Below are 16,912 nucleotides of genomic sequence, written 5' to 3' on the forward strand. Positions count from 1 at the left end.
CCTGACTTCCCAGATGGCTCAGTGGTAAAGAATCCACGTGCCTGCCAACGCAGGACACGTGGGTTCGATCCCTGAGTCGGGAAGAGCCCCTGGAGGAGGGAGATGGCAATCCACTCCAGTATTCTTGCCTGGAGAATCCCATGGACACACGAGCCTGGCGGGCTACAGTCCACGGGGGTGGCAAAGAGTTGAACAGACTGAGCCCCTGAGCCCTAGCACCTCGGCGGCACCACCAAAGCTTCACTCCCTGAAGCCCCCCGAGAGTGGGACACCTAGAGTGACCCTTCTGCCAGTCCGCTAGGCACCGCAGGCAGGCAGTTCACCAGCCAGGTGGGCGTCGACCCCTCCTCCTCACCTCATGATGCGTGGGGGAGGGGGCTTCCCTCCGCCCCGCCGGCTCCGCCTGCCCGCTCCCGCCAGCGAAAGCCAGTGTGGTGGGCGGCGCGCACCGCTCCGCGCCTTTAAAAGTCAACCCCGCGGGGCGGAACCGCCAGCCCACACCCGCACAGGCCTCCGCGGAGCGGGTGGGAGTTGCGGTCGGGGCCGAGTGCGGACAAGCAAGCAGGGCTCCCTCGGTCCTCTGTCTGACGTCTCCCAGGACTCCTAGGTGGACAGTTTTACTGTCATTTTACAATGATCGCTCCAAGCTTTAACTTCCTCGAAGGTGTCTCGCTCACAGGTTATTCAGTAACTATTCAGGACTGCAGATCGCAGACCTAACCCGATATCCACATCTTTTCACTACAGTGACCCCAAGTTATTTTAACCCATCGCTGCTATAAAGCTTTCCCGTTACTGCCTACGTAAACTCCCTGATTATGGTTTCACTGGGCTTTGTTGCGTAGTCGATAAAAATAAACGGTCTACTGGATATGGTTTATGGATACTCCATATATGCCCAGGAGATGCTGATTCCAGCACCCAGGGTCGGGATTGGGGGTGCTTGTCCCTCCCTCTAAGCCCGAACAACATGGACTAAAAGTAAAATTGGTGTATGTGTGTGTCAAGTGTCTGGCCTGGTCTAAGGACATCTTTTACTTCTGGCTCATGTTTTAACCAAGTAATCTAACACAACCATATGCATTTCCCGGACCATATCTGCATTTGCTAGAGGAAAAACTAACCAAGAGCTCCTAGAGAATCATTGCTGCTATGGTACTGTACAAATAGCATACAGGGAAACCTTAGCTCACAAAGCAAGTTACTTAAATTCATAAGGAATTATGTAGATTAATTACCATGTAAAATAGCAAAATAACTTTGGGCATTTAGTATATGCAATGAGAGTGCAAGTGCCTTCTTTGTAAAAAAAAAAAAATTACTCCCATTGCAAAAAATGAGTTATGGCCTGGCAATATGATATTTTCATTTAACTGACTTACTTTTAGACTTAACATTCAATTTTTGAAGATTAGTTTAACATTTTCAAAATTGAATCCTACAATAAAAAAAGCTTTCTGTGTATCACACATATACTTATAATCTTATATTTTTCAAATTTTCTCTTCCTTGCTATGCTATGTAAAGTCAACAGATTCTTTGGAGAACACTTTTCCATAGTCAAGATTATGCACTTTTTATTGGAATCACTTCAAAATTTATATGGTGCCATTTTCAGACATCTGTATAAAGGAAACTGATCTTTGTTCTGGTTCATCAAATTAGGCTAAATTTGTGCTTCAGTATTAAGCTATCATCTGCAATGAAATGACTGCATTAAACTCATTACTGTATTTACTACAAGGATACTGTTAAGTAGTTTTGTCCTGACAAGAAAATCCGAAGAATAAATTTCTTTTGGAGTCAATGACATTTTAAGACCCGCTTTGGATTATTTTGATTATTACTTCTAACAAAAGGGAAAATGATACTTAATTTTGCCATAACAATGTTTTGATTTTTCCTTAATTGCCACGGCCCCTAGATAAATCACATAAAAATGCCCTGGGCAAAGAACAGGACTATTCACTATTGATGGCTCACAGCGAAGTAGGGGATAACCAGAGAGTTGAGCAGGTGCTTTAACTGGTCTAAACAGGTCTCAGGAGTTGGGGTCGTGAATATTCTTTCTCTTAACTAGGGAACAGGTATACCCAAAGGGTTCTAAACAGGGTCTATCTCACCATACCAGGGAAGGCAGAGTCTTCAACATAGAATATTACCAAGGGATTTAGTTACTCAATTAAGTGTTAAAAATCTCATTAAAGAATCTCATTAAGAGAAAACAAAGTATGCACCAGACACTTCTTATAAAATTTGTAAACAAAAAAAGAGAAACCAAATTTTAGAAACAAAAGGCCAACTGAGTTAATCAATAAAACCCAAAAGCTGACTCTTTTGGAACAGACAACTTTTAGCAAATATAATCAATGAAAAAAAAAAAAAAAAACAACAAAAGGAGGCTAGCCACAAACATAGGGGAAATGTCTAAAATTATAAATTATCACATGCTTATTTACACCACTAAATTTGAAAATCATGAAAATATAATTTACTAACATTGGTCTAAATGGAAGAAACATCCGAATAAACCAATTATGATGAAAAAACGGAAAGAGTAGTTCCAGTCCTACTCTTCTCCAAAGACCAGTTTCCGAGTTTTATTGTCAAGTTCACTTTTCACTATTCAGATTAACAAAAATCCACGAGTGGCAATGCAGTCTGTTGGGGAAACTGTGGAAAACAAAGGGAAAAAGAAGTAAAAGGCCAGGAGAAAATTACTATGAAAGTTATAAAACGTTTATTTATACATTAGATAAATATATCAATAGAATATAAAAATGGAAACCCACAATCTAGAAATTATAAAGCCAATAAACATATTTCAAAACACCTCCAATACAAACTTAAGAAAGGCAAACAAGTCCAAACAAGATAAAAATACAATGAAACAGCAGAAAGCTAAAAAACAAAGAGATAAATGTCAAAGTAGTCCGAGAAAAGCAACTAAGAGACTGACAGCTGACTTTTCAATAGCAATAAATGAAACCAAAAAACAGAGAAATGAGATCTTTAAAGCGCTAAAAGAAAACAACTGCCAACCTAAACTGCTTTATTCAGCAAAGACATCTTAAGTGATGGTAAAACAAAGATATTTTCAGGTAAACACAAACTGAAAAAGTTTATCATCAACAGACTTTTAGTAAGTTATTCTAAAGCAAATAGTTTAAGCAGAAGGAAAAGGCCCTAGATGGATGGTCTAAAAGATAAAATAATCAATGAATAATAGAGAAAGTAGCAAAAATACACTGCCTGCAAAACACAACAATAATTCTAAATGGGTCCTCTTCTGTCTGGTGAGAATATTTTTTATTTTATTTATTTATTTTTTGGCTATATTGCATGGCATATGGGATCTTAGTTCCCTAAGCAGGGATTCAACCCATGCATCCTATATTGGGAGCATGAAGTCTTAACCAATGGACTTCCAGGGAAGTCCCTGGTAATATTTTTTAAAAAATAAAAATACATGATAAAAACATGTAAGTCATGAGGGGTTGAATTAAGTTAAACTTCTAAGATTCTTGTATTATCTAACAGGAAGGTAAAGATACTGGTCACTTGTAGATTTTGAAAAGCCAGGGATGCATATTTCTAGGATAACAATAAAAAAAGTATAAAACTTCCAAATTAGTATATTGGAAAAATTAAGTGGTAAAAGATATTAAATAATTGAAATGGTAAAAGATATTAAATAATTATTTTAAAAAATAACAAAAACAGAGAAAAAGAAATATAAAACAGTCAGGACAACTAGAACAAAGGGCAACTAAGCAAATATAAATAAACTGTGTATCTCAGCTAAAAATGTTTTAAAATTGCATTAAAATTCCAACAGATGCTCTTTAAAAGAAACATGTCTAAAACTAATACAATTATGTAAAGTTTAAAAATAAAATAAAATTAAAAAAAATAAATGAAGAATAAGGATGGGGAACAAATGTAAAAAAATAAAAAATAAAAAATAAAAGAAACATGTCTGAAATACCTGTGTTTACAAATCTATAGTTACCTCAAAATAGTTTAATAAATGAAAAAATGGAAAATAAACAAAAATATATGATAGAGATAATCACAAAGCCATAAAAGGATTCCAGAAAAGGCTAATATAACTGAAAAACTACAGGCAAGATGAATTATCAGAGAGGGAGGCGGGGAATTGGGAATAGATATATGCAATGTCAGAAGTAATCAGAGAAATGCAGTTTAAAACTATAGTAATAAATCATTTCCCTCCACGAGACCAGCAAAATTTTAAAATGCTGCACAATGCCAGATGTAGAGAGCCTGGAGAGCAAAGGGAGGTTTCATTCATGGTGGAGTATAAATGAGAGTCATCATTTAGGAAAAGTCTATCTAATGAAATTGAACTTGCACATATCCTCCCAACAGATCTAGCAATTCCACTACTAATATGCCTAAATCACACTACTGTATATATGCACCTGAAAAAATGACCAAGAATGTTTATGGTACCACTAATTATTGTAGCCCAGAGGTGGAACTAACCAGTATGTTCATAAAAAATAAAATGGATAAACATATATTATATTATTATAATAGAGTATTATACTTTAACAAAAGTGAATGAATCACAGGAGTGATTCCCAAACTGTGATGTGATGGATAATGTAGGAGTGATGATAATGTAGGTGCTTTTTTTGATATTCTATATTGAAATGTGTCATCATTTGGGAAACCTACATAATTCAGTGAACTAATATCTTTTACACGACCAATGAATGGGTAAAACATCCCTTTAAAATGCAAGCTAGACTAACAGGTTTTACTGTCACAGAGTTTGAGAAGTTATTTGATTTCAAATTCTACACTGTGGCTAACCTTTCAGAAACTGTTAGGATTTGATGAGTATTAAATAATAATATGAGATGGTTGGATGGCATCACTGACTCGATGGACATGAGTTTGGGTAAACTCCGGAAGTTGGTGATGGACAGGGAGGCCTTGTATGTTGCAGTTCATGGGGTTGCAAAGAATCGGACACGACTGAGCGACTGAACTGAACTGAACTGAACTGAAAGAATAATATAACTATTTAAAAGATTATCAACATATTCCTCCTTCTTCTCAATATATAGTTCGGTGAGGCCGGATTTTCTGCATCTACTTCAACCAAAACAATATATTGCAAGAGATTGAATGTAGAAGCAAACATGAGATTCTGGTCATGAAAGATATTTGGGAAAACTGTAAAACAATGCCACTCTTGCCACTAACTTATTTTGGAAAAATTATTTTTCATTAAAAATGTTGTCTAAGATTTACTATTATTATTATTACTATTTTTTAGAGCTATCAATATACCATATGCTTATTGGCATAAGCAAATGTACCAATGTCTATATTTAAAATTGGTTAGTTTTAATATCTAATATGATTTAATCCACATAAGCAAAAGATCTCTGAGATATTCAATACTTTCAATACTTGTAAAGGAGTTCTAAAGTTTCTGAACTGAACTATAGGTATATACACTTCAGGGATGAATCTCAGAAACATAATGCTTAACAAAAGAATATGCAATATGATTCTACTTAAAGTTCAAAAACATGTGAAAGTAAACAATATGTTGGGAAAAAATACATACACAGTTGCTAAAACTGTAAAGAAATGCAAGGGAATAATTAACACCAAATTCAGGATGACCATGGTCATGGGGGCAGAGAATCCTGTTTCTGGGGAAAGGCACACATCAAAAGCTTCCAAGTACTTGTGATGTTCTATCAAGCAGAGTATACAGATACACTTTTCTTTTTAACAGTACATAAAAATGCATATTTAATTACAAAAAAATTTAATAAAAGAAATGAGGAGACATACCTATTATCCTAGAAGGAAAAACTCAAAAGAATGTCTCTTCTCAAATTTATCTACAAATTCAATGCAATCACAAACAATATCGCAACCAGATTTTCTAGAACTTGAAAAGATGGTTCTAAATTTCATCTGGAAGAAAAATGCAAAAGAAGAGCCCAAAGCTTTTCTTCAAAAGGAAGTACCAAAATATATCTTAAAGCTACAGTAATTAAAACACTGCAGTAACAGATAAACGGGTCAAATAAGAAAGTCAGAACTTAAAACAGCAAAGGATGTTTGTTGCCCCAAAATATTTAATATTCTTATTACCCAAGGAAGATAAACACTTAAATGAGATGTTATTTTCAAGTATTAGAAAGTTAGCAAAATATTACCATCTGGCTAGTGGGGAGATAAAACACATCTTTTGAGAGAGTGAATATAAAAGGGTACAATCATTTGAGGGCAATTTAATAGCATTATTATCTATCATCCTCAGAAGGAATCAATTCTATGATTCATAAAAACACTTTGATGAGCACATGAAGCAGTGCTTATAACTGCAGCATTTAAGTTATAGGGAAAGCTTGAAAATAAATGTGCATCAATAGAGGAATGAAAGACTTACTGGATAAATAGATACCGTATCTATCGAATGATAAATAGATATACCACGTTGCATTTATTTAACAAACCCTACGTCTCAGGCAAACTTTTAGACACTTTGTAGATTTTAAATCGTTTAAGCAACTACTTCTGGGTTACAAGAGATGCCCCTGATATAGTTCTTAAAACACAAAATTTCAAGTACTACTCTTTATCTTCCTCAAAACAGTTGTGAACAAACACAGCTTTCTCCAAACTGGGTTAGTTATTTACTGATGTACTGAACATATATATAGAGCTATCTGGTTCTATTATAGAAAGCATCTTTTTCAACAAAAAAGTATTCTTATACTGTTAAGGAATAGTAGCTTTGTTATGAACCTCCTGAGTAGGCTTACTACCAATCTCAAAGCCCATAATATTAAATATCCTATCTACACCCCTATCCCTTTCTAAAGTGAAGGGGAACACCACGGGCCTTTGGATCACCAACGTTACTGCAACTAACACCATATGCTAGAGCAACCCTTAAATCTAGAATATATTCTGAAAAACCTTAAACGTTTCTCCCTTTGAAGGACAAAAAGGGTAAGAGAGGTGCGTTTAAATTTTTAGATTTCAAATAGACAACTGGTCATTAAGTGAAATGAGGCTTTTCGAAGGATCTTCCCCACAACCCACTCCAGGACTCTTGCCTGGAGAATCCATGGACAGGGGAGCCTGGCGGGCTACAGTCCACGGGGTCGCACAAAGTCGGACACGACTGAAGCGACTTGGCACGGCATGCCACGTCCCCCACAAATACTGCTTGGTGCCACCTTCAAACTGCTGGGTTGCATGGACCAACCTACGGTGACGCGATACTTCAGTTTTCAGCCAAAGGGGCCTCCCTGGAGAAAGACCTCTTCCTTCTTTTACGTCTACCTTAAAAAGAAGAGGTCACACAGGGCCACCAACGGTCCACAGAAAGGAAGCGGGGGAGCGGACTTCACCAGGGTTCCTGAGGAAAGTGCTTCCCAGCCAGTCCCGGCCAGAAGATCAACGCCTCCACTCAGGGCTCTCACGGCGTCCGTGAGGATGCCGCGGTCCTCTGACAGGCAACTCCGAGGAGGCGCCGAAGCCGCCAGAGACAACGCCTCCTAGAGGGGCGGGAGGAAGTCTGAAGCGCCACACTCCAGGAGGACGCCGAGCGCCTGGAGACAGGTGGAGACCCGAGTGTCGGCGGCCGGGAGTCCGCGCAGAGGCAGCCCAACAAAAGCGACTCTGAAACCACCGCCCGGCGCCCCGCTCACCCGGAGGAACGCCAACAAGGCAAGAAGGCGTGTGTCAACCCAGCAGCCGCGAGAAGCATGCAAAGTGGACAGCAGTTTAATTTTCCAAAAGAACAAAACAGAACGCGACAACGGCGAGCTCTCTTACTGCATATACCTCCACGACCCGAGCGGCCACGCCACGCAACTCAGCCCCGAAGGACCCGCACCTGCCGCGTCCCCCTGGGCGGGTGTCCACGACGGGCGGCCTCACCTGTTCTCTGCGCCGCCGCCGCCCTGGCAGACCTGACCTCAGAGTTCAGTTTCCTCCTCATGCTGAGATGCTGTCCGCGCCTCCACGCGCGCTGCCTCCTCTCCCGGCCACGAGTGGCAGATCTCGTCGGACCCTGAGACCGAGCGGGGCTCAGGCCGCCTCCCGGGCTGGGGAGCCGTCCGCCGCCCCTGGCTGGGACTCCCCTCCTCCCGGTTTCCACGCGGCCCGCGTCAGCAAAGGCTCGTCAGCTGCGCGCGGGACCCTCCACGTCGCAGCCCGTCCCGCTTCTCCGCCCCTGTCAGGAGCGCCGCCCGGGCGTCGCGGGTCGGCCGCGACGCGCCGGCGGGAGGGACGCGGACTGGGCGTTCCAGGTTTGGAGCCTGCAGGCTCCTCGGCGCTGGTCAGCCAAGAGTCGTCCCTGTCCCCAGAGGGTCAAAAGAAGGCACGGACTCCGAGGCGCCCCACTCCCTGAGGGAACATGTCGACTTTCCCAGTGACGGACGCTGGAACCCGGAAGTAAAACCCCACGCCCACAGGAAGAGGTGATGTGGGGGGACAGAAAGTGAAAACTGAACTGTGGCTGCCCCCTAGGGGGGGCAGGAGCCAATCGCTGAGGAGAAGCCGACGCGCAGGCGCAGATTGCGGCCGGCGTCCACGCGGCGCTCGCCTCTCTCCTCTGAGCAGGCGCGAGGCCTCAGCACGGCCCGGGATTGGATGACGGATTCTGGCGGGTGCAGCGGCGTGGCGAGGCATCTTGCGAGGTGGGCGCGTCACCGGAAGCGGAAGGCGCGCAAGGGGAGCCGCGGAATTCTTGTGTCGATGGCCCTGCACGCGTTTTGGGGTGTTTGTTCGCCTCAAGGTTGGGAGTCTTTACCTCCTTTAATCTCCCACTGCAGCTGCCGCACCGACTGTTGTTTTGTCTTACCCTGAATTGACGTTTACGAAATCACACCTTTGTTGCAGTTTAAAAAACGTTGCTCCGTGGAATAGTTCTTTATGTGCTAGTTCTCAGGGAAAGAACCTCTGAAAGTTTATAAATCAATGCAGAGTTAAGGGGCAACAAATAGCGTTCTTCTACCAATGAGACATACTAAGTGCTGCACACACTTAACCGTGAACCAGGCACTGGACCTCGTGGTGGGAATGGAATGACTCACTCATTCAATAGCACCTTTTAAATTGTTCACTGTGGCCGGCTGCTAAATTAGGCGCTAAGATTACAGTTGTCATCTAGGTAAGTAAGCTAGGCAAGGACCTTGCACATTGTGGTGCTTATTCTAGAGGTGAATGACAAACAGTAACAAGTAAACCACTTCCATCCCAAGAACAGAATTTCGTTTACTAATACTGCTGTGAAAACAAGCCAGAAATACTGAGGATAGGGTTGGAGGCTGGAGGCTGGGGCAGAAGAGGGAGAGCTTCAACATTTCACTGTATAAGGGACATTTGGGGTCAAACCTCAATAATGAAAACAGACCAAATCAATTTTTGGAAGATGTGGAGGAAGAACTAAGCAGAATACAAAGCAAGTACAAAAACCCTAAAAGTGAAATTATGTTCAAGAACTGAGGAAAGTTGGCTGTAGAAGCAATCAAATATAACTGATATTTTCAAAGTATACAAAATCAGTATGTACAATTCACTGGTTTATCACAAAGCAAATGTTCATGAAACCACCACTCTGGTCAAGAAATAGAACACTGCCAAAACCCCAGGAGCTCCCTCTTGTGATATCTCTGATCAATACCCACTCCCTTTACCTACCAGCAAACCTAACAAGCAATCTAATTTCCATGGTAATCTCTTCTTTCCCTTCTTAGTAGATTCACTGTGTAAATATGCAACCCCTAAACTTTATCATTTAGTTTTGCTTGTGGTTTGAATTTTATATAAATTGAATGGTTTAGTGCCTGGTTTCTTTGGAGTAATATGGTAGAACTTACGTTTTTGTGTACACAATTTTTCGTTTTCATTGCTATATATGTAGGTCTGGATGTAGTACATTTTCTTTGATATGTAGATACATGTTTTCATTGTTTCCATTTCTTGGCTATTACAAATAGTACTGCTTGAACTTTCTTATTCATGTCTCTTTGTACACAGGGGCCTCGTTTATCCTAGGTATATAACATGCTGGAGATGCTGGACATGATAATTTGGATTTTTGCTTCAGCAGATACTTGCCCCTTCCCTCTTCTACTGTTGGTAAGGTTTACTTTTCTACCCATTTATATTGTTCTTGGTCATATGGATTCATTTGATTGATAGGATATCAGCAGACATGACATATGCAGGAGTCTTAAGTGTGCTTGCATAGTTTGATTTGGCTCCTGAGTGTAGGTGATGCACATGAGGAGATTGAAGTCTCTTGCTGCTGTTGCCCCTTCATTCTGGGCACTCAGAACAAGCACTTATGGAGCAGATGTGAATTCAACCTGTAGGCCAAACCCATCTTAATTATCATAACCATAGACATCCCACATGCTTTTGAACTGTGGTGTTGGAGAAGACTCTTTAGAGTCCCTTGGACTGCAAGGAGATCAAACCAGTCCATCCAAAAGGAAATCAATCCTGAATATTCATTGGAAAGACTGATGCTAAAGCTGAAACTGCAAAACTTTGACCTCCTGATGCGAAGAACTGACTCATCGGAAGAGACCCTGATGCTGGAAAAGACTGAAGGCAGGAGGAGAAGGGGGTAACAGAGGATGAGATGGTTGGATGGCATCACTGACTGGATGGATGTGAGTTTGAACAAGCTCTGGGAGTTGGTGATAGACAGGGAGGTGCTGCAGTCCATGGGGTCACAAAGAGTTGGACACAACTGAGTGACTGAACTGAACTAGACAGCCCAAGCTTTCCAGGTAGCACAGTAGTAAAGAATCTGCCTGCCAGTGCAGGAGATGCAGGAGATATGGGTTCAATCCCTGGGTTGGTGAGGAAGGTACCCTGGAGGAGAAAATGGCAACCCACTCCAGTATTCTTGCCTGGGAAATCCCATGGACAGAGGAGCCTTGTGGACTACAGTCCATGGGGTCACGAAGAGTTGGACACAGCTGAGCACACACACAAAAGACATCAAAGATTGGTGAGTATGAGAATTAATGCTGTTGTCCTAAGTCACTGAGTTTGGGGTAGTCTGTTATATAGTGTTACTGTGGCAATAAAGAAGGCTTATGGTCAACTTTAATCAAGTCAAACTTTTGGCAAATTGGTTTTACAAAGTTACATTTCCACAAGAAATGTATGAGAATTCTAGTTTCTCTACATCTTGGCCAATATTTTTAACTTTAGCTACTCTGAAGGGTATGATATTGTTTGAATTTGCATTGCCTCCCACTTTGTTCTTTTTCCAATATTTGAATATTTTGTCTATTTTAAGTTATTTGAATTTCTGTATAAATTTTATAATCAGCTTATTTCCTACCTCAAAATAAAACAAACAGCCCTCCAAAAAACCCCACAGCTGCTAAGATCTCGTCTGGGATTGTGTTTAGTATATAGATAAGTTTGGAGAGAATTAACATCTTAATATTGCATCTTTGAATCCATGAACATGATATCTCTTATTTATTTAGGTCTTTCAGTTTTCTCTAAGCAACATCTATATTTTTCAGCATACTTGTCTTGTGCACATTTTCTTATATTTATCTCTTTATAGTTTTATGGTATTTAAAAATTTTAATTCACAGTGGCTATGTGCTAGTATATAGAAATACAGTTGATTTTCCCATAGTAACTTTATATCCTGAAACTTGCTGAACTCACTTATTAGAGCTAATAGCTATTTGTGTGTGTATGTATGATAAAATAAATAAAATAAAAATACTTTTCTTTGTTCCCAATCTGTATTTTTTCCCTATTGCATTGTTTAAGTCCTCAAATGCAATAAAGATACAAGGTGAAAGCAAACATCATTGAGATGTTTGGGGGAGATGCTAGGGGGAGAAGCATTCAATATTTCACAAAGGTAAGTATAATGTTAATTTTGGTGTTTTATGTCTTTTTTAGGTTGAGGATTTTCCCTTTTGTTCCTAGTTTTTGAGAACTTTTATCATAAATGAATGTTGAATGTTATCTGCATCTATTGAGAGGACTGTGTAGTAAAAATATCTACTAATATGATAAATTACATTAATTTATTTTCAAACATTAAGCTAACCTTGAACTCCTGGGAGGAACAAAGTTTACTTAGGATGCATTAGTTTTTCTCTATTTCATTGGGCATGAATTGCTGTATTTTGTTAAGAATTTTGGTATGTATGTTCCTGAGAGATACTTGTCCACAGTTTACTTTTCTTGTAATATCTTAGTTTTGGTATCAGGGTTAACTCTAGCCTCACAGAATGAGTTGGTTAAGTATTCCCTCATCTTTTAATTTCCAAAATACTCTGATTAAAATTGGTAGTAGCAGGAGAGGAGAGAAAAAATGGAGAAGAAAAATACTTCAAAAAATAATTTAAAAAAACACTCATCAAATTGGTTGAAAAATAATAATATCCACATCTAGGAAGCTCAGTGAACTCCATGTGATACAAATTCAGAGTCACAAATAGACACATCAGAGGGAAAAAATGCTCAAAGACAAAAGACAAAATCTTGAAAGCAGCAACAGCAAAATAACATCACTTACAAGAGAACCCTGGTAAGATTAACAGATGACTTCTCAGCAGAAACAATGGAATCTAAGAGACAGTGAGATGACATATTCAAAGTACTCAGAGGAGAGAAAAACTGCCAACCAAGGGTCCTATATCTAGCAAATCTATCTTTCAAAATTGAAAGTGAATACAAGACTGTCCCAAATAAACAAAAACTGAAAGAAATTTTGCTAGCAGATTTGCTTTACAAGAGAGTCTTCAGATTGAAACTAAGTGACCACAGATGGTAATCTGAATCCACATGAAAAAGCAAAGAACACTGGTAAAATTAATTACATAAAGATAAAAAAAAACATATAAATGCTTATTGCTTATTTTTCTCCTTTATTCTCATGAAAGAAAAGTGAAAAAGTGAAAGCGAAGTCGATCAGTCGTGTCTGACTCTCTGTGACCCCATGGACTGTAGCCTGTGAGGCTCCTCCGTCTATGGGATTTTCCAGGCAAGAGTGCTGGAGTGGATTGCCATTTCCTTCTCCAGGGGATCTTCCCGACACAGGAATCGAACCCTGGTCTCCCACATTGCAGGCAGATGCTTTACCGTCTGAGCCACCTAGAGGCAGTTTTTAAAAAACATGGAATAATATTTAGATAATGTGATATTGGGCTTATTGGGGGTTTAACATGTAGACATGAAATATATGTATATTACATTTGCTAATAAAAGTACAAAGGAGGTAAGTGGGGGCAAAACTCCATTTGGCTAAGGAAATGACAGCAGATGGTAAAGTAGTAATTATAAGAATGTATTGTTGAATTTGTAACATAAGTAGAATATGTATGACAATAACACTGCAAAAAGAAAGAAAAGGATTAGAGCTTAATAGGTATAACATTTTTATATGTCACTGAATTGAACTAGTATAAATCAGAAGCTTATTCTGATAAAATATATATGGTAAACCCTAGAGCAACACTAAATAACAAAATTAAAGAAATGAAAATGCTACAATATAAAATATTCATTTAATGCAAATTAAAGCCATAAAGGAGGAACAGAGAACTAAATCAGACATGAAACATATAGAAAAAAAATAAAATGGCAGACATAAATCCAACTATATCAGGTCAGTTCAGCCGCTCAGTCGTGTCCCATTCTTTGTGACCCCATGGACTGCAGCACACCAGGCCTCCCTGTCCAACACCAACTCCTGGAGTTTACTCAGACTCATGTCCATTGAGTCAGTGATGTCATCCAACCATCTCATCCTCTGTCATCGCCTTCTCCTCCTGCCTTCAGTGTTTCCCAGTATCAGGGTCTTTTCCAATGAGTCAGTTTTTCGCGTCATGGGGCCAAAGTATTAGTTTCAGCTTCAGCATCAGTCCTTCCAATGAATATTCAAGACTGATTTCCTTTGAATGGATCTCTCTGCAGTCCAAGGGACTCTAAAGAGTCTCCTCCAACACCACAGTTCAAAACCATCAAGCCTTTGGTGCTCAGCTTTCTTTATAGTCCAACTCTCACATCCATACATGACTACTGAAAAAACCATAGCTTTGACTAGATGGACCTTTGTTGGCAAAGTAATGTCTCTGCTTTTTAATATGCTGTCTAGGTTGGTCATAACTTTTCTTCCAAGGAGCAAGCGTCTTTTAATTTCATGGTTGCAGGCACCATCTGCATCTGATTTTGGAGCCTCCCAAAAGTAAAGTCTGCCACTGTTTCCACTGTTTGCCCATCTATTTGCCATGAAGTGATGGGACCAGACAACCTAGACAGCATATTAAAAATCAGAGATGTTACTTTGTCAACAAAGGTCCGTCTAGTCAAGGCTATGGTTTTTCCAGTGGTCATGTATGGATGTGAGAGTTGGACTGTGAAGAAAGCTGAGCTCTGAAGAATTGATGCTTTTGAACTGTGGTATTGGAGAAGACTCTTGAGAGTCCCTTGGACTGCAAGGAGATCCAACCAGTCCATCCTAAAGGAGATCAGTCCTGGGTGTTCATTGGAAGGACTGATGTTGAAACTGAAACTCCAATATTTTGGCCACCTAATGCGAAGAGCTGACTCATTTGAAAAGACCCTGATGCTGGGAAAGATTGAAGGCAGGAGGAGAAGGGGATGACAGAGGATGAAATGGTTGGATGGCATCACCTACTGAACTGATGGGACCAGATGCCATAGTCTTAGTTTTCTGAATGTTTAGCTTTAAACCAACTTTTTCATTCTCCTCTTTCACTTTCATCAAGAGGCTCTTTAGTTCTTTGCTTTCTGCCATAAGGGTGGTGGTATCTGCATATCTGAGGTTATTGATATTTCTCCTGGCAATCTTGATTCCAGCTTGTGCTTCATCCAGCCCAGTGTTTCTCATGATGTACTCTGCATTTAAGTTAAATAAGCAGAGTGACAATATACAGCCTTGACGTACTCCTTTTCCTATTTGGAACCAGTCTGTTGTTCCATGTCCAGTTCTAACTGTTGCTTCCTGACTTGCATACAGATTTCTCAAGAGGCAGGTCAGGTGGTCTGGTATTCCCATCTCTTTCAGAATTTTCCAGTTTATTGTGATCCACACAGTCAAAGGCTTTGGAGTAGTCAATAAAGCAGGAGTAGATGTTTTCCTGGAACTCTTTTGCTTTTTTGATGATCTAACAGACGTTGGCAGTTTGATCCCTGGTTCCTCTGCCTTTCCTAAAACCAGCTTGAACATCTGGAAGTTCACGGTTCACGTACTGTTGAAGCCTGGCTTGGAGAATTTTGAGCATTACTTTGCTAGTGTGTGAGATGAGTGCAATTGTGCTGTAGTTTGAGCATTCTTTGGCATTGCCTTTCTTTGGGATTGGAATGAAAACTGACTTTTTCCAGTCCTGTGGCCACTGCTGAGTTTTCAAGACCATCGTCAAGAAAGAGAAGTGCAAAAAGGCAAAATGGTTGTCTGAGGAAGCCTTACAAAATCCAACTATGTAAATGTAGTTAAATGTGAATGGATTAAACAAACCAAAATGGAGATGAGCAGAAAAATCAATAGAATTGATTAAAAGATGATATAATGGGATTTCCCTTATGGTCCAGTGGCTAAGACTCCCAGCTCCCAGTGCAGGGGGCCCAGGTTCCATCCTTGGTCAGGGAACTAGATCCCACATGCCTCAACTGAAAAAAGAAAATCCCGCATACCACAACTGAGGATTGCAAATGCCTCAAGGAAGATAGAAGATCGCAAGTGTTGCAGCTATAACCTGGCACAGCCAAATATATTTTTAAAAGATGATATAACTATAATCTGCAGGAGACACAGTTTAGATTCAAACATACAAATATATTTAAAAGTATAGAAATATATTCACCCATAAGAAAACTGAAATGGCTATACTATTGCTTTGGCCAAAAAGGTCATTTGGCTTTTTCCTTAACATCTTATGGAAATAGGCTTGAAATATCACTCCCAGACCTGGGGCAAGGAATTTCCCCGATTTTGGAATTTGGATAGATGGGCATCAAACCTTTGTGGATACAGCTCCAGTGGTCCAGACTGGAGGTAAAGACTCAGTCTCAGGGGAGACCTCTCTCAGGTGTCCCAGCTGTGTGCTAGTCCTTATGTATTTCCAGGCAGGATCATTCCTGATATGTTTACTTTTCAGCTCAAACTAATTTCTGCATTTAGGCTCAGTGCAGATCTCAGTGATGTGACTGCAACAAACGTTGGCAAGGTTAAACCTCAACTTGGTAAACTTGTTTGCAAAAAAACAAAACAGTTCAATTACTCAATTGCCTACTTGGAATCTGTAAACAGGTCCTTCATTTCTGTTAGGAGATTTCAAAAAGCATGGTGTCTGTGTGATGTGAACAATTTGGAATATATGATTTCTCTGGAAAGATGAAAGAAGCAGGAGCATGCCAGCTCTGGTAGGAAATACGTCTTCAAAATGAAAGCATGTGGGGGCGTGGGATGAGCTTTGCCTAGCTAGATCAATGCAAAGGAAGGTAGTGATTTGTGGCAGCTGGACACTTTTTACACAGGGACACAAGGACATGTTCTGCACATGGACATGTGGGCGCAATTTGCAAGCACAGACATATTTTGCTCACGGAGGCAGGTTTTGCCCGTGGACTCTTGGACATGTGGAAACGCTTTGCACACAGACACGTTTTGCACACCGACAGGGACGCGATATGCACATGGACAAACGGGCATATTTTGCATGTGGACATACATTGCACCTGGACACGTGTTTTTCAGGACACCTGTATAGGTTTGCACACTGATCCCTTCTGTATATGAACACATGGCACGGTTTGCACACGAACAAATATTTTGCACACGAACATACGTTCGTCCAGAAAAGCCCGAGGCGGCGACCGCGGAGTT

General features: G+C 40.4%; 1 protein-coding gene across 5 annotated transcripts in view; it reads right to left on the minus strand.

Annotated features, from left to right (window-relative positions):
* Positions 1-8,469, minus strand: part of TASOR2 (transcription activation suppressor family member 2) — a 62,834-nt gene extending 54,365 nt beyond the window's left edge. For 2 of the 5 annotated variants that reach the window (XM_070381207.1, XM_070381206.1), the window contains exons 1-3: positions 7,948-8,468; positions 5,842-5,967; positions 2,500-2,673 (exon numbers count right to left, since the gene is read on the minus strand). In XM_070381207.1, the coding sequence (XP_070237308.1) occupies positions 2,500-2,522 (23 nt within the window). In that variant the 5' untranslated portion in view covers positions 2,523-2,673; positions 5,842-5,967; positions 7,948-8,468. Of the gene's footprint in view, positions 1-2,499; positions 2,674-5,841; positions 5,968-7,947 lie in introns of all 5 variants that reach the window. The other 3 variants (XM_070381203.1, XM_070381204.1, XM_070381205.1) reach the window with 3 other exon arrangements.
* Between the last annotated feature and the right edge of the window lie 8,443 nt (positions 8,470-16,912).

Source organism: Bos mutus, chromosome 13 (assembly GCF_027580195.1).
Source record: "Bos mutus isolate GX-2022 chromosome 13, NWIPB_WYAK_1.1, whole genome shotgun sequence".
Classification (NCBI taxonomy): Eukaryota; Metazoa; Chordata; class Mammalia; order Artiodactyla; family Bovidae; genus Bos; species Bos mutus.